Below are 17,778 nucleotides of genomic sequence, written 5' to 3' on the forward strand. Positions count from 1 at the left end.
ATTACTGTAGCTTTGTAGTATAGTCTGAAGTCAGGGAGTCTGATTCCTCCAGCTCCGTTTTTTTCCCTCTAGACTGCTTTGGCTATTCAGCGTCTTTTGTGTCTCCATACAAATTTTAAGATTTTTTGTTCTAGTTCCATAAAAAGTGCCATTGGTAATTTGATAGGGATTGCACTGAATCTGTAGATTGCTTTGGGTAGTATAGTCATTTTAACAATATTGATTCTTCCAATCCAAGAACATGGTATACCTCTCCATCTGTTGGTATCATCTTTAATTTTTTTCATCAGTTTCTTATAGTTTTCTGCATACAGGTCTTTTGTCTCCCTAGGTAGGTTTATTCCTAGGTATTTTATTCTTATTGTTGCAGTGGTAAAGGGGAGTGTTTCCTTAATTTCTCTTTCAGATTTTTCATCATTAGTGTATAGGAATGCAAGAGATTTCTGTGCATTAATTTTGTATCCTGCTACTTTACCAAATTCATTGATTAGCTCTAGTAGTTTTCTGGTGGCATCTTTAGGATTCCCTATGTACAGTATCATGTCATCCGCAAACAGTGACAGTTTTACTTCTTCTTTTCCAATTTGTATTCCTTTTATTTCTTTTTCTTCTCTGATTGCCGTGGCTAGGACTTCCAAAACTATGTTGAATAATAGTGGCGAGAGTGGACATCCTTGTCTTGCTCCTGATCTTAGAGGAAATGCTTTCAGTTTTTCACCATTGAGAATGATGTTTGATGTGGGTTTTTCGTATATGGCCTTTATTATGTTGAGGTAGGTTCCCTCTATGCCCACTTTCTAGAGAGTTTTTATCATAAATGAGTGTTGAATTTTGTCAAAAGCTTTTTCTGCATCTATTGAGATGATCATATGGTTTTTATTCTTCAATTTGTTAATATGTTGTATCACATTCATTGATTTGCATATATTGAAGAAACCTTGCATCCCTGGGATAAATCCCACTTGATCATGGTGTATGATCCTTTTAATGTGTTGTTGGATTCTGTTTGCTAGTATTTTGCTGAGGCTTTTTGCATCTGTATTCATCAGTGATATTGGTCTGTAATTTTCTTTTTCTGTAGCATCTTTGTCTGGTTTTGGTATCAGGGTGATGGTGGCCTCATAGAATGAGTTTGAGAGTGTTCCTTCCTCCTCAATTTTTTGGAAGAGTTTGAGAAGAATGGGTGTTAGTTCTTCTCTAAATGTTTGATAGAATTCACCTGTGAAGCCATCTGGTCCCGGACTTTTGTTTGTTGGAAGATTTTTAATCACAGTTTCATGTTCATTACTTGTGATTGTTCTGTTCATATTTTCTGTTTCTTCCTGGTTTAGTCTTGGAAGGCTATACCTTTCTAAGAAATTGTCCATTTCTTCCAGGTTGTCCATTTTATTGGCATAGAGTTGCTTGTAGTAGTCTCTTAGGATGCTATGTATTTCTGTGGTGTCTCTTGTAACTTCTCCTTTTTCATGTCTAATTTTATTGATTTGAGTCCTCTCCCTCTTTTTCTTGATGAGTCTGGCTAATGGTTTATCAATTTTGTTTATCTTGTTAAAGAACCAGCTTTTAGTTTTATTGATCTTTGCTATTGTTTTCTTTGTCTCTATTTCATTTATTTCTGCTCTGATCTTTATGATTTCTTTCCTTCTGCTAACTTTGGGTTTTGTTTTTCCTTCTTTCTCTAGTTCCTTTAGGAGTAAGATTAGATTGTTTATTTGAGATTTTTCTTGTTGCTTTAGGTAGGCTTTTATAGCTATAAGCTTCCCTCTTAGAACTGCTTTTGCTGCATCCCATAGGTTTTGGATTGTCGTGTTTTCATTGTCGTTTGTCTCCAGGTATTTTTTGATTTCCTCTTTGATTTCTTCAGCGATCTCTTGGTTATTTAGTAACGTATTGTTTAGCCTCCATGTGTTTGTGTTTTTTACGTTTTTTCCCCTGTAATTCATTTCTAATCTCATAGCGTTGTGGTCAGAAAAGATGGTTGATACGATTTCAATTTTCTTAAATTTACTGTGGCTTGATTTGTGACCCAAGATATGATTTATCCTGGAGAATGTTCCGTGCGCACTTGAGAAGAAAGTGTAATCTGCTGTTTTTGGATGGAATGTCGTATAAATATCAATTAAATCTATCTAGTCTATTGTTTCATTTAAAGCTTCTGTTTCCTTATTTGTTTTCTTTTTGGATGATCTGTCCATAGGTATAAGTGAGGTGTTAAAGTCACCCACTATTATTGTGTTACTGTCGATTTCCTCTTTTATAGCTGTTAGCAGTTACCTTATGTATTGAGATGTTCCTATGTTGGGTGCATATATATTTATAATTGTATATCTTCTTCTTGGATTGATCCCTTGATGATTATGTGGTGTCCATCCTTGTCTCTTGTAACATTCTTTATTTTAAAGTCTATTTTATCTGATATGAATATTGCTACTCCAGCTTTCTTTTGATTTCCATTTGCATGGAATATCTTTTTCCATCCCCTCACTTTCAGTCTGTATGTTTCCCTAGGTCTGAAGTGGGTCCCTTGTAGACAGCATATATAGGGGTCTTGTTTTTGTATCCATTCAGCAAGGCTGTGTCTTTTGCTTGGAGCATTTAATCCATTCACGTTTAAGGTAATTATCGATATGTATGTTCCTATTACCATTTTCTTAATTGTTTTGGGTTTGTTTTTGTAGGTCCTTTTCTTCTCTTGTGTTTCCCACTTAGCATTTCCCCTTTAGCATTTGCTGTAGAGCTGGTTTGGTGATGCTGAATTCTCTTAGCTTTTGCTTGTCTGTAAAGCTTTTGATTTCTCCATGGAAGCTGAATGAGATCCTTGCTGGGTAGAGTAATCTTGGTTGTAGGTTCTTCCCTTTCTTCACTTTAAGTATATCATGCTACTCCCTTCTGGCTTGTAGAGTTTCTGCTGAGAAATCAGCTGTTAACCTTATGGGAGTTCCCTTGTATGTTATTTGTCGTTTTTCCTTTGCTGCTTTCAATAATTTTTCTTTGTCTTTAATTTTTGCCAATTTGGTTACTATGTGTCTCCGTGTGTTTCTCCTTGGGTTTATCCTGTGTGGGACTCTCTGTGCTTCCTGGACTTGGGTGGCTACTTCCTTTCCCATGTTAGGGAAGATTTCGACTATAATCTCTTCTAATATTTTCTTGGGTCCTTTCTCTTTCTCTTCTACTTCTGGGACCCCTATAATGAGAATGTTGTTGCGTTTAATGTTGTCCCAGAGGTCTCTTAGGCTGTCTTCATTTCTTTTCATTCTTTTATCTTTATTCTGTTCTGCAGCAGTGAATTCCACCATTCTGTCTTGCAGTCACTTATCCGTTCTTCTGCCTCAGTTATTCCGCTATTGATTCCTTCTAGTGTAGTTTTCATTTCAGTTATTGTGTTGTTCATCTCTGTTTGTTATTTCATTCTTCTAGGTCTTTGTTAAACACTTCCTGCATCTTCTTGATCTTTGCCTCCATTCTTTTTCCAACGTCCTGGATCATCTTCACTATCATTACTCTGAATTCTTTTTCTGGAAGATTGCCTATCTCCACTTCATTTAGTTGTTTTTCTGGGGTTTTATCTTCTTCCTTCATCTGGTACATAGCCCTCTGCCTTTTCATCTTGTCTCTCTTTCTGTGAATGTGGTTTTTGTTCCCCAGGCTGCAGGACTGTAGTTCTTCTTGCTTCTGCTGTCTGCCCTCTGGTGGATGAGGCTATCTAAGATGCTTGTGCAAGTTTCCTGATGGGAGGGACTGGTGGTGGGTAGAGCTGGGTATTGCTCTGGTGGGCAGAGCTCAGTAAATCTTTAATCTGCTTGTCTGCTGATGGGTGGGGCTGGGTTCCCTCCCTGTTAGTTGTTTGTCCTGAGGCAACCCAACACTGGAACCTACCTGGGCTCTTTGGTGGGGCTAATGGCAGACTCTGGGAGGGTTCACGCCAAGGAGTACTTCCCAGAACTTCTGCTGCCAGTGTCCTTGTCCTCATGGTGAGCCACAGCCACCCCCTGCCTCTGCAGGAGACCCTCCAACACGAGGAGGTAGGTCTGGTTCAGTCTCCTATGGGGTCACTGCTCCTTCCCCTGGGTCCCGATGTGCACACTACTTTGTGTGCACCCTCCAAGAGTGGAGTCTCTGTCTCCCCCAGTCCTGTCAAAGTCCTGCAATCAAATCCCACTAGCCTTCAAAGTCTTATTCTCTAGGAATTCCTCCTCCCGTTGCTGGAACCCCAGGATGGGAAGCCTGACGTGGGGCTCAGAACCTTCACTCCAGTGGGTGCACATCTGTGGTATAAGTGTTCTCCAGTCTGTGAGTCAGCCACCCAGCAGTTATGGGATTTGATTTTACTGTGATTGCGCCCCTCCTACCATCTCATTGTGGCTTCTCCTTTGTCTTTGGATGTGGGGTATCTTTTTTGGTAAGTTCTGGTGTCTTCCTGTGGATGATTGTCCAACAGCTAGTTGTGGTTCTGGTGTTCTCACAAGAGGGAGTGAGAGCACGTCCTTCTACTCTGCCATCTTGGTTCATAATGGAAAATAGCTGATTTTTAAATGTCTATGAAATGTGAAAACTGTGAGAAGTGTAATTATGTATACTCTGTTATAAATGAAGACTTTCATTATTTCGTAATCCTTTATTAAACCTTCACTGTGCCCCGACCCTATGCTGGAGCACAGTGATCAATAAAATAGGGTTTCTATTTCCATGTTCTTTCTTTTTATTCCTGGTGGTCATTAACAGACATTTAAAGAAAAATTGATTTTGTTAGCTCTAAACTCAAACTTGAATGACCAGAAATAGGCATTTTGCCCCCATTATGTTTTTTTTATTTTTAATTTAAAAATTTTAAATTATTGTAGTTAATATGTAATGTTACATTAGTTTTAGGTGTACAGCAAAGTATTACGTTATTTTTTTCCAGATTATATTCTTTTTTTTAACATCTTTATTGGAGTATAATTGCTTTACAGTGGTGTGTTAGTTTCTGCTTTATAACAAAGTGAATCAGTTATACATATACATATGTTCCCATATCTCTTCCCTCTTGCGTCTACGTCCCTCCCACTCTCCCTATCCCACCCCTCTAGGTGGTCACAAAGCACCGAGCTGATCTCCCTGTGCTATGCGGCTGCTTCCCACTAGCTATCTATTTTACGTTTGGTAGTGTATATATGTCCATGCCACTCTCTCGCTTTGTCACAGCTTACCCTTCCCCCTCCCCATATCCTCAAGTCCATTCTCTTATATTACAAATTTTTGAATAAACTTTTTGTTGTATCTTTTGGATCTTAAAAGGTGTAAGTCTGGGCCGATGACAAATTACCAGGAAATTGAACCTGCACTTTTATTTTCTAGTTTGGGAGCATGGCAGAGCCAGCTAGCACCAAGTTTACATGCTCTTCAGATCCCCAGCGAGCCCAGGTTTATGATCTTTCCATGTGCGGAGTCCTTTTTCCAATGCTTTACCACTAAGATTTTGAGATTAAAATGGTGCTTATGGGACTTCCCTGATGGCGCAGTGGTTAAGCATCCACCTGCCAATGCAGGGGACATGGGTTCGATCCCTGGTCCGGGAGGATCCCCCATGCCGTGGAGCAACTAAGCCTGTGCGCCACAACTACTGAGCCCGCGCGCCGAGAGCCTGTGCTCCACAACAAGAGAAGCCACCGCAATGAGAAGCCTGCGCACCGCAACGAAGAGTAGTCCCAGCTCCCCACAACTAGAGAAAGCCCACACGCAGCAGCAAAGACCCAACACAGCCAAAAATAAATTAGTTAATTAATTTAAAAAATAAAATGAAAAATAAAATAAAATAAAATAGGGTTTCTTTGCAGCAACATGGATGGACCTAGAGGCTATCATACTAAGTGAAGTAAGTCAGAAAGAGAAAGACAAATACCATATGATATCACTTAATTTGGAATCTAAAATATGACGTGAACGAACCTATCTATGAAACAGAAAGAGACTCACAGACATAGAGAACAGACTTGTGGTTGCCAAAGGAGAGGAGGGTGGGGGAGGGATGGAATGGGAGATTTGGATTAGCAGATGCAAACTGTTATATATATCAGTAGAATGGATAAACTAGCACAGGGAACTATATTCAGTATCTGTGATAAACCGTAATGGAAAAGAATACGAAAAAGAGTGTGTGTGTGTGTATTCAGATATCACTTTGCTGTAACCTGAAACTAACACAACTTTGTAAATCAACTATACTTCAATAAAATAAAAAATAAAATAGGGTTTCTGCCTTCAAAGAGATTTCACCCCACCAGTAGAGCCAAGTCACATTAATTGTGATTATTTTTTACGTTCTGTAATAGAAGTGTTTTCAAAGTGTGATGAGATTACAGTTGAGAGCACAGTGTTATTAGAATCAAGCATCATATCACTCCTCATTAAGATTAGGAAGATTGCCATTTTCATTTCTGCCATAGACAGACGACCCATCTTTGACTCCCTTCCTGTCTCCCAAACCACCCTGTCCCACCAAAGATAAGAATTGCTTCTATGAATTTGTTATCAATGGCTTAAAGTCAGAAACCGAAACTAACTTGTATGCTTTTGTCCCATGTTTTAGTGACTGTCCTGGCGATATTTAATGAATTGCATGCAGATGTGGACCTTTACGCACTTCTGTTTGGAGAAAGTGTCCTAAATGATGCTGTTGCCATTGTACTGTCCTCGTAAGTAACAATATTTCTGCCTGGGAAGAGAGACTCTGGCTTCCTGAATGCTCTGGGCTAAAATCAGAGGCCCATCTTAAAAGTGTTAAATTTTGAATTGGGTGCTCTTCTAAATGAGGTTTATCGACTTAGTTGATAAAGTTACGTTGCTTTGTCCAGTTGGCAGCGGTTGGAATGCCGATACCATCATAACATGGTGACTGCAGATTAAATTAAATGAATATACCATGGGGAGTGCTCTGCAGAGTGTAGATGCCTATGTTTGTCGATATTTGTAAGTACCATGGTGTAAAACCAGCTTAGTGTTTTTTAACTCTCTCTTTAAACTCCAGGTCTATTGTTGCCTACCAGCCAGCGGGGCTGAACACTCACGCCTTTGATGCTGCTGCCTTTTTTAAGTCAGTTGGCATTTTTCTAGGTATATTTAGTGGCTCTTTTACCATGGGAGCTGTGACTGGTGTTGTGACTGCTCTAATATCCTTTTTGTAGTTTCTGCCCCTGCCTAAGTATGACTATGTGGCATTGCACTTGGGAAAAGAAAGTTCTCAGTTCTTCCTTTCCGAAATGAATCTTAAATTAATTGTCCCACTGGGGGCTGGGGGCTCCTGAAATGTCACCCTTTGGTGAAACATGACAGTCGATGGCCTAGCTAAGAGTTTGAGAAAATGTTTGAGAGTGTAGCTCTTGGCTTAGCTCTGTCCTCACCTTTGTGTTTTCTGTCCTCCCTATAAACCTGTCGGAGATAGGAGCTTGGGGGAAGTGTCAGTTTTTTTGGGGGGTGGGGTGGGGCTGAAAGAGTGGAAGAGCCAGGAGGAGGCTGGGAATCAGGGACCACCTCTCAGGAGGCTGGGAGGAAGCAGGCTGTGAAGTACTTTAGCCGCAGCCTGACTGCTGTTGTCCACTGTTCCAGGCCATATGGGACTAACGTGGCCGTAAGTAGCCAGGGACTATCTGGGGAAATTACAGCAAGGTGGCCTTCCTTAAGCCGAGGACTGCACAATATTGCCTTAAAAACCAACCAACCAACAAACCAACCAACATAAAAGCAAAGTGCAGAATGAGCAGGCAAGCCTTCCACAGGTTAAGATTTAATCATTTTAAGTGTACAATTCAGTGGCCTTAGGTGCATCCACAGTGTTGTGTAACCATCCCCGCTATTTCCCGAACCTTCTTCGTCATCCCCAACAGAAAGTGTGTGCCCATTAAACAATATGATCCCTATATCCTCCCCTCTCCCAGCCCTTGGAAACCTCTATTCTACTGGGAAGCTTCATTTTCTTTACTTTCAAAACCAAGCAGCAGCTCTGGGGCCCCAAAGGAAGAGCCGAAGGGAAAGGGTAGCCCTTAGGGAGGGGTCCTGGGCTAAGAGAGCGTGGTTCTCGGTGACCCTGATGCTTGTTGCTGGAGACAGTTCCTTGACAGGAGCTGACGTGACCAAGTTTACCAAGCTGCACTGCTTCCCCCTGCTGGAGACGGCGCTCTTCTTCCTGATGTCGTGGAGCACCTTCCTTTTGGCAGAAGCCTGTGGGTTTACCGGTGGGTTTCCTCTGCCCTTGGCCACCCTTCCCCTCACTGTGGCGGAGGCTGTGGGAGCTTGAGGGGAGCGAAGAATTCTTAAATAGCTGCTGCCCAGAGTTGATAAACCACTCACGGAGTGTCCATATGGAGGACTGCTGAGCAAGGCTGGTGTTCTGCCTTATGAATAATTTAGTTTCCCAGAGCTACATATTTTTTAAAGGATAAGCTTTATTGTTTCAAACTCAGTTACATCCTTGAGTACTCGTTCTAACTATAAGTAGATACTTAGCTGCAAAAGTTACTGAATATATTAACACCTCATTTGTATCCTCCCCTGGATTGCTTCGTTATTTTACAAACAGTAGCAATAACAAGCAAAATATATATCCTTTTAAAGGTAATTTTGCTTTTACTCAGATGAGTGTGAGCACAATTTTTCCTTGTTTTGTTTTTGGTCTGTTTAATCATTGCTTTTCAATACTGTGTTTTTATGGTGCCCGTTTCATAGATTATTAGTGGGAGTGATCATGTGGTTTTAGTTCCTCACATTCCCTCATTAAAAAAAATAAATCATTGGATTTTTCTATTAGAAAACTCAAGTACAGTTACTATATATACATAATCCAGGTAATTCGGAAGTCCTTTTTATCGTCTTTTCAAAATATTGCAGCATATCTTTATATGCCCCACTTCCTTTAAAACTTGACAATCATCTGTAAATATATAGGCAAAGTCCCAGGTGTGTTAATTGTCTTACACAATAAAATAGTCACCGTTAACCAGAAATCTAGATTATCAGGGCCAGGATAATTGGACTAGTACTCTGGATCCATTTTGTCTGAAGCCCTAGACCATGCAAAAATATAAAGCATTGGTTTGAAATTAAATGCATTCATTCAGTGAACAGAGAGGAATATGACAAAAGTGTGTGATGGGCGCACACTTCACAGTCTCTTTGAGGGAATGAATGCTAAATGCCATGCCATATAGAGATGGCCAATTCAGTAGGAGTTTAGAAGAGGGGAGAGAATACTCTTAAATCTGGAACAAGAGGTAAATCAGTGGCCTTGTCTTTGAAGGAGGGCAGGGTTGGGAGAAGCAAAGGTTGATACGAGAAGTGTGGGCAGAGGGAGCTTTCAGTAATAGGAAATTTTCAAAAACTTTCAGGAAGTTGGATATGCTGGGCTTGACTACCTTAACTTTTTGTTTCAGGTAGGATTTTTTTCTGCTTCTTTTTTTCCCTCCATTGATTTTTTTTTTAAACTCTCTTGCCAGGCGTTGTAGCTGTCCTTTTCTGTGGAATCACACAAGCTCATTACACCTACAACAATCTGTCGGTGGAATCAAGAAGTCGAACGAAGCAGGTGAGGGAGAGGCCTGTGTCCCCACAAGTGACCTGCGAATACAAGGGAGGGGACCCACAGGGTTTACGGCTTCCTTTTCCCTTTTTGTGCAGCTCTTTGAGGTGTTACACTTCCTGGCAGAGAACTTCATCTTCTCCTACATGGGCCTGGCGCTGTTTACCTTCCAGAAGCACGTTTTCAGCCCCGTTTTCATCATTGGAGCTTTTGTATCCTTTTTTTGGTTCCCCCATTTTCTACACGGAAAGACGACCACTGCTGCGGAAGCTGTAACAACAATAATTTCTAGTTTGGCGGGGAGGTGACTGAGCCAGCACTGGTTCATGGTATTTTTATGACGAGAAAAAGAAGGCTTAAGTGGTAAATATAAAGCTAAGTGTATTTGATTTCAAGGACCGGTGTTGATTCTAGGGTTACCCTTTCTGCATTTTCTGTGTAAGGTGGCCTTTCTGTTACACTGGTGATTGGCAGGTGGTAGTTTGTTTTTTAAAGCACCCTTCCTAGCAGAGCTAAAAATCAGCAACCAGTATCAGTCCCCCAAATTGTTTTTTTCTCATCGCCACGTGAATTCCAATCCAGGAGCTTCCCCGTTTGGAAGACCTGAAGGTTCTGTGTCTCTTGCTCTCAGCTGCACGTGGTTGCAAGCAGCCCTTCCTCTCGCCGCCCAGGGCAGCCCACAGGCAGTGTGCACGCTTTCACCCAAGCTTCCGTATGGTGACCCTTTTCTTTAACGCAAAAAAAAAAAAAAAAAAAAAGAAATGGAGAGGAAGGGCAGATGAAATGGAGAAATACTGGGTTCTTTGATTTAGTCCCATCGTGAGAGCAGTTTTTGGAAGAGAGACACAGTTTTGGGGGTTGGCTCCTCTCAAGTGAGGAGAGATACAGATGCCCAGCAGTACGTGGACAGCTGAGGGCTTTGCTCAGTTGGCCTCAGATCCTTATTGTTTTCGTTAAAGTGAACTCTTCTGGGCCTTGGAACTATAGCAGGAGTCCACTATTGCCTTTTCTGAGGTCTCATGGGTATCCTTAGATCTTGGGATGCTGGCCCCCCCAAAAAGGAGTATTTTTCTCTTCTGGGCTTCTCATTTATTGTGCAGGTATAAATGATACTCACCAAGCAGCTAGAGAGCGACAGTGGCCTAATGCCATGCCAGAGTCCTGCCAGTTAGAGTGTTATCTGCTTCAACTGGGGCTCATTTCTTAGATTTACACACTCAACAGACCACAAGCTAAAGATCCAGCGGATCAGTGTTTTTATTCTTAAGAAAGACCTGGCATGTCATTTTGATTTGCATTCTTAGCGCGGCATCCTGTGAGAGAGAGTGAGAGTGCTGCCTTGTTTACAGCGAGGGGGCCTTGTTCAAGGGAGAGCCGGGGCCTCTGTGAATCCTGAAGGCTGCTTCCACTTGCGGACTTATGCGTGGCTCCTGGGATAGAATGTTATAAGCACGACCTCTTTCCTTCTGTGAAAAAGAAAACAAAACAATAGCAAAAAGGGGAAAAAAAGAGAGCGAGAAAGAAGAAAAGTAGTTAGTATTTTATCCTAGAGAAGGCAGAAGACAGTCCCGCCCTCGCTTCTGTCTGAAACAGCTGCAGCTCCGGCTGGTCGAAACGGAAGCTCCCTGTTCCTCTGGCTCCCACAGTGGTTTCCTCCTATGACCAGGGCAGTGTGCATCTCTCTGCTGGGCTCTGTTCTAAACTCAGCAAGTGACGAATGACCGGTTTCCCTGAATTCTTTGGTTTGCACAGTAAGAGTTCCTCTTCCACACTCCTCCGTTTCCATCTCTTACCTCCCCAAAGATATGTTAGCCACTTAGGCAGATAAATCTCCCCAGGGTGATCCTTGTGAGGAATATGAATATGTCTTCATGGTAGGAATACTGTAAGTTTCCCCACCTCTTATTTGTAGTATCTTCCTGGTCATACAAACCCCTGATGTTTACTTCCAACCAAAGCTTACAAGCTCACCCACCAAGCTTTCTCTTTATAGTTTGACTCGGGGGTTAGTAATTTTTTCTTCTTGTGATTTTTTTTCTTCCAATAGAGTCCAGCACGCTGTTTGCTTCTCTTAACTCCCCACCCCAGCCACGGCACCTTAGCTTATTTCTGGACTCATTTTTAGGTAGGTCGGAGACTTGGTCCATATCAGTTTAATCAAATCAAGAAGTTACAACAGTGTGTTTAACAGGCCAAAAATTGTCTCTGTGAGCCAGGAGGTTGGGAAAATTGGCCAGTGGAATCCCACTTGCTGCTGAGACTTGTTTGGTGGGAAATGAGACAGCCTGCCTTCTCTGTGCAACTCTCCTGATCACAGCAAGGTGTCATGGCATTCCTAAAACTCTCTGCTCAGTCACAGGTTGTGTGAAAGTGCTATCCTGGAAACCTGTTGGGCCCTTAACCTCCACCTGGCGGCCAGGTTGCCATCTTCCTGGGAAGAGCTGCACACATCTACCCGCTCTCCTTCTTCCTCAACTTGGGCAGAAGGCACAAGATTGGCTGGAATTTTCAACACATGATGATGTTTTCAGGTAAAAAAAAAATGTAAATAAAATGAGTTTTATTAACTTTCTATGGAGTAAAAGAAATAAAATATACTCACATTAGCAAGATGAGCCCCAAACTGGAAGATAACAGCTGTGATAGTTCTGCTTGACTTACACTGTCTCCCAAATGCTTCCTCTTCACTACAAAGCTGAGAAGAGTGGAGAAGCCACTGAGGGGACAAAGGACAATAAAGAAATATGTGGAGATAAAGAAAGGAGAGAGCAATTGGCATGAGGTAGATGGTGCAGTGAGAGTGGAAAGCATCCGACTTTATAGACGAGACCCAAGTAAGAGCATCTCTGTAGAGCAGAGGGAGGAGATAGGCAAAAGGCCACCGTGACCCCTAAAGGTGCCTCTGTCCGGGAAGGGGGAGAGGCTGTACAAGAGGCAACGTGAGTAGCAGCCCTTTACTGCCACACAGTAGTTCTTGGAGGCCTCAGAGAGTCATACTGAAATCACACCAGCAGGCACTGCTCAGCAAAGCAGTTGCTTTGTCTAGTCCTTGCTTGCATCTGCACTTAAGTACACAGCCCGCCTTAATGATTTCCTTTCACTCTGACACACATTTGTTGAGCATCCTTGTTATATAAGTCACACTTCAAGGTTGTGGAGGATACAGAAACCCACCTCCTTCCAGGAGCTCACAGTCCACTGGGGGGAGACAGGTGTACAAAGAGCTAAGTTTCTCCCAAGAGAGGCTGGTGAATTGCACAAGAGAGGCTAGTGAATTGCACAAAAGAAAAGCAGGGCCCAGGGCCATCTTCGCCAAGGGGTAGCCTTCGAACTGGACTTGGATGCAGTGGCATTTCAGGAGGTGGCAGGTTGGAAGGGCAGGAAAGCATTGCTGTGTGTGGCTTTTTCAGGGAAGGGTAGCAGTCTGGTTTAAATGTGAGACACATGGGATAATGCAGAACGAGAGTGAGGTTGGAAAGGGAAATTGCATGTAAACTGGTGCAAGCCTTCAGGTTGCATCTGAATCACCTGTTGGGCCGGTTAATAGCAGATTGCTGGGCCCCACCACCAGAGTGTGATTCTGAGGGTATGGGGTGAGCCCCGAGAATTTGCATCTCTAACATCTTCTCAGCTGCTGCTGCTGCTGCAGCTGGTTTGAGGACCAGACTTCAAGAATCATTGCTGGAGTCTAGACCACGGAGAAGCTCCAGTGCTATGCCAAAGAGTTGGGCTTTTATCCAAGAGCAGCTGGGAAACGTTAGAGGTTTCTGAGGAGGGCAATGACAGACCAGATCGTCCATACATATTAGAAAAATGCCAGTGGAAAGAGAAAGATTAATTGGAGATAGCTCTATCACCTAGACAAACTTTTAAGTGTGTTCATTATCTTCTGTGCTAAAAGACTGAGAAGTACACAGTGCTGTTTAAAGATATCTCCTGTCAAAATTATTTTCTGCTGGGAGAAATCTGGCTTTCAAAAGGAACTCATTCTTCGAGGCTATGAAAGAAATACCTGAGGTTTCACCTTCATATTGCTTACAGTGTTTACCTAATAAAGAAAAATGGAGCATGCGTTGTCTCTCTCTGGCCCTCAAGTTTTCTTCTTTGAGACAACGTCCATTTAAAGGTTTAAATATTAAGTGGTGTCGTAGCTGGCTGTAGGATGGTCTAGATGTGTGTCAATATTTGACTAGGACAGATTAATAGAGAACATCAACTTTGCTCTATTTTTTAATGTATATTTTGCTGAATCACTCTTCTTTAGTGAACTGTTGTGAAGTTCTCAGGTTAATGAAATTGTGAAATTATTGGAAAAGGTGGGAAAATATGTGAAGAAATATAATGAGTGTTAATTTTTCATTCTCATAATATACACACAGTCTTACGCATGGTGAATAGGAATTTATACTAGATAGCTATTAAAGACCATGGATTAAGTCTTTACTATAGAACAAATTAGGAGCATGGTATGGGGAAGGAACAAAAGAGCTTAGAAAGAGAAGCTCTAGAACATAAAAATGTGGCTGTAGACCAGGGGTCAGCAAATTTGGTTGCTGCCTGTTTTCATCTACCCCACGGGCTAAGAATGGCTTTTACAGATGAATATTTGCAACCTATTTGATGATAGGGGACACTAACTTTGAAACCCAATTAACTGAAATCTCCCACCCCCAGAAGAATTCCATTCTTTTCACTAGTAGACCTGGATTACAATAAATTGAACTCATTATTATAATAATTATTATTACTTATTATAATTACTTATTATAGTTTTATAACACGGCACTTATATATTATACTTATAGTACTTATCATGCTCTTGGTTTTTGTCAATAAAATTTTGTGGAAATTTGTTTTCTCTCTTTTATGTAAGTACCTACGTAACATCCTTGGTTTTTCCTCTTGGCCCACAAAGCCTAAAATATTATCTGACACTTTACAGAAAACTCACCAACTCCTGATATAGATCAGGTTATATTGTTACTTCTCTGCTTGGCTTTGCTCAGGAAATGCTGAGCTGTTTTGTGCATTTCACATACTCATACCTAGCCTGCTTCTTAAGTTTATAATGACTGTATAGGGCTGGGGTAGTACTTGGATCACAGACTTAGAGAGCTTATATGATTATTTCTTATTTATATTTCTTTTTGGTTCATGTTATTAGCAGGAGAATTATTTCAGTAATAAAAGAGTATTATTCTAAAATGTGCTATACAAAGCTGTGCAGTGTTTTTCTCATTGCATTTGGGCATTTTGCAAAAGAAAACTTCAAATAGGAGGAAATCCTATTCCTTTAAAGTTATTTTCTGTATAAAACAACTCGACTCCTGAAGCATAAGCAGATACAATTTATTAGCCCCAGGTGGCAGCAGTGGATTTGAGGACACATTGTTATTTATCCTTATGACAGGACAGCTTCCTCTTTGGTCCCTGCAGGCCTCAGGGGAGCGATGGCATTTGCACTGGCTATTCGAGACACGGCATCCTACGCACGCCAGATGATGTTCACAACCACCCTCCTCATTGTCTTCTTCACCGTCTGGATCATTGGTGGAGGCACGACGCCCATGTTGTCATGGCTTAATATAAGGTTGGTTTGAAACCAAGGCCAGTTTTGTGTCTAACTATGTCACTATTCCCGTTCAGGGGGTGCTACATACAGCTTAGTACATGGAAGGCTTTTATAGTTTCTTGTTTTGTTTGGGGAAAGATTAAAAATTTAAAAACAATAAATAAAAATTCAGAGTATTGAATTTTCCACGAGAAAAAAAAATCATTAAACTGTTTGTGGGTACAAAAACACAAGGAATTAGAAACACCTGGACCTTGCTAGCGCCGCGACATTAGGGCAAGAATTCAAAAAGTCTTAAAGCTGCAGGAGAGAGAATAGACATAGCTGCTGGCAATGTCTGGCATTTCACATTCCTTTGAAATCAAACCTAAGACCTTGAAAAATAAGCTCATCAGCTGGACATAAAGGGAGGCCATTAGAGTTTTGTTTTAGGAGGAAACTGTATGCCGCCGTCTCTTCTTGCTTTAGTGCACAGAAGAGGTGACATTTCCTGCATAACCCTCACTTCTTGCAGCCTCATGGACATCCCCGGCCTGTGGTTTTGTAGCTGTGTCAGTATGGAAGGTCATTGACCCAAGTTTGATTTTTTTTAAGAGTATTTCAATTGCAAACTGTGCTTGTGAGCTCCAGCACCTTACAGTAAAGAGGACATTGGAACAGGGGTCAGGAGACCCACAGCCTAACTCTGACCCTGGTTTAAGACAAGCTCCTCATGTCTTTTCGGCCTCTGTATTCCTTCACGTTAAATAAAAGCGTGCTGTCACCTTTTCTCCAGGTCCCTGCAGCTCTAAGTGTGTCCTCTGCGTCATCGAAAGTGCTCTTGCCACTTGCCTCAGTTTCAGATCTGCAAAGGGTGAACATGCTGGGAATGAGAAGACTTGGGTGGCGCATAGATGTGAAGAATTCTCTGAAAAGCCACAAGATGGCAATGTTTTTTTTCTTTCTCTGCTGGCTGTTAGTTTGCTCAGGGCTGACAACTGCGGAGTACACCTAGCTTGAAGGAGGGAGAAACCGACAAGGATCTTGCAGTCATCCTTGGGGTCAGGGAGAAAACTTGGATTTGAGAGAATAGTCTCCCTCTTCTGGAACTTTTATATTGATGGGAGGCAGGGATTCCTGAGCGTGGCCACTGCCGGCTGCACCATTTCTGGGTTAGTGGGTCTCAGCCTCAGATCTGAGTGGGTCTGCAGAACCTGGGCGGGCTTATCAGTAAGAGTCTTACAATAGCTAACATTTGTGCGCAGTTGTTGGTTGAGATGCCAACACGTACATTAAGATAATCCTCATAGCATTCCTATAAGGAAGCTACTACTATTATTTTCATTTTAGAGCTGAGGAAACTGAGGCACAGAGCAATAACTTGCCCAAGGTCACAAAGCTTTAAGTGGGCAAGCTGGGATTTGAACCCAGGCACACTCTTAGCTACTGTGCTATACTGCCCGAAAGGCTTGCTGTGTTAGGGACCGTTTTCATGTTGTAAAATTCAGGATGATTAAAATTTCAGTTTCCTGGCGTGAATTTCGAGTCATATTAAGGAAAATAATTCATCTGTGGAAGTAGAAATCTGAAGAAGAAAATGTACAGATTTTTGGCTTTAAACTTGAGACATAAGATGGTATCATCTTTGTTCTGTGTAGCAGAATAGAGCAAGAAAGGAGGTTTACCCTGCACAGAGTTGAGAACCTTTGCATTTGGTGACCTCTCTGAGATTACTTCCTGCTGCTATTTATCTGGTTACCCAGTAGGTGCCCTGGATGCTCAGAGCCTGGTTAAATCGTGTTTGTTTTTCAGGCTATTTCATAAGTTCTTTTCTGACCGCCCCCCCCCCCCCCGCAACACATACAGGACCAAATAACTTTCCACTGAGAGTAGACAGTTGACTTGTGACATTTTGCGCTTCTCATAACCCTTTTCAAAAAATGGACCATTGAAGTAGTCCTACCCAGAGCCGGGAGTGGGGGCTGCTTTCCCTGATGTGTGCAAGCTGTATATGTACACATATAATAATTGGATTGTGAAAATATTAATGGGATATATATAGCACTTAGAACATAACAGCTAGCACATGGTGAGAGGTCAGGAAATGACTGCGCATGAGGGATCCAGTTTCTCCCATATCCTTGCCAGCATTTGGTGTTGACACTTTTTTTAGTTGTTCTAATAGGTATGTGGGGCTACCTCATTGTGGTCTTAATTTGCATTTCTCCTGGCTGATGATGTTGAATATCTCTTCATGTGCTTATTTGCCATTCAAATAAGCAATGGTGAAATATCTGTTCAAGGTTTCTGTCCATTTTCTAATTGGATTATTTGTTTTTTTAATTGAGTTTTGTCAATTCTTTATTTGTTCTAGATACTAGTCTGTTATCAGATATGTGGTTTGCAAATATTTTCTCCTAGTCTGTAGCTTGTCTTTTAACAGTCTGTCATAGAGCAGAACTTTTAATTTTAATGAAATGCAACTTATTTATTTATTTTTAACATCATGCTTTTGGTGTTATGTCTAAAGACTCTTCATCAAGCCCTAGGTCCCAAAGATTTTCTTCTGTGTTATCTTCTAAAAGTTTTTTAGTTTTATGCTTTACATTTAAATCTGTGATCCATCTTAAGTTAATTTTTATATTAGACATGAGGTTTAGGTTGAGGTTTTATTTTA

General features: G+C 41.5%; 1 protein-coding gene across 1 annotated transcript in view; it reads left to right on the forward strand.

The window, feature by feature from the left end:
• Positions 1–17,778, forward strand: part of SLC9A7 (solute carrier family 9 member A7) — a 156,069-nt gene that overhangs the window by 92,190 nt on the left and 46,101 nt on the right. The window contains exons 6-12 of the mRNA XM_030849855.2: positions 6,569–6,674; positions 7,007–7,148; positions 8,105–8,210; positions 9,468–9,556; positions 9,649–9,762; positions 11,970–12,081; positions 14,987–15,140. Coding sequence (XP_030705715.1) covers positions 6,569–6,674; positions 7,007–7,148; positions 8,105–8,210; positions 9,468–9,556; positions 9,649–9,762; positions 11,970–12,081; positions 14,987–15,140 — 823 coding nt within the window. The remainder of the gene's footprint in view (positions 1–6,568; positions 6,675–7,006; positions 7,149–8,104; positions 8,211–9,467; positions 9,557–9,648; positions 9,763–11,969; positions 12,082–14,986; positions 15,141–17,778) is intronic.

Source organism: Globicephala melas, chromosome X (genome assembly GCF_963455315.2).
Source record: "Globicephala melas chromosome X, mGloMel1.2, whole genome shotgun sequence".
NCBI lineage: Eukaryota > Metazoa > Chordata > Mammalia > Artiodactyla > Delphinidae > Globicephala > Globicephala melas.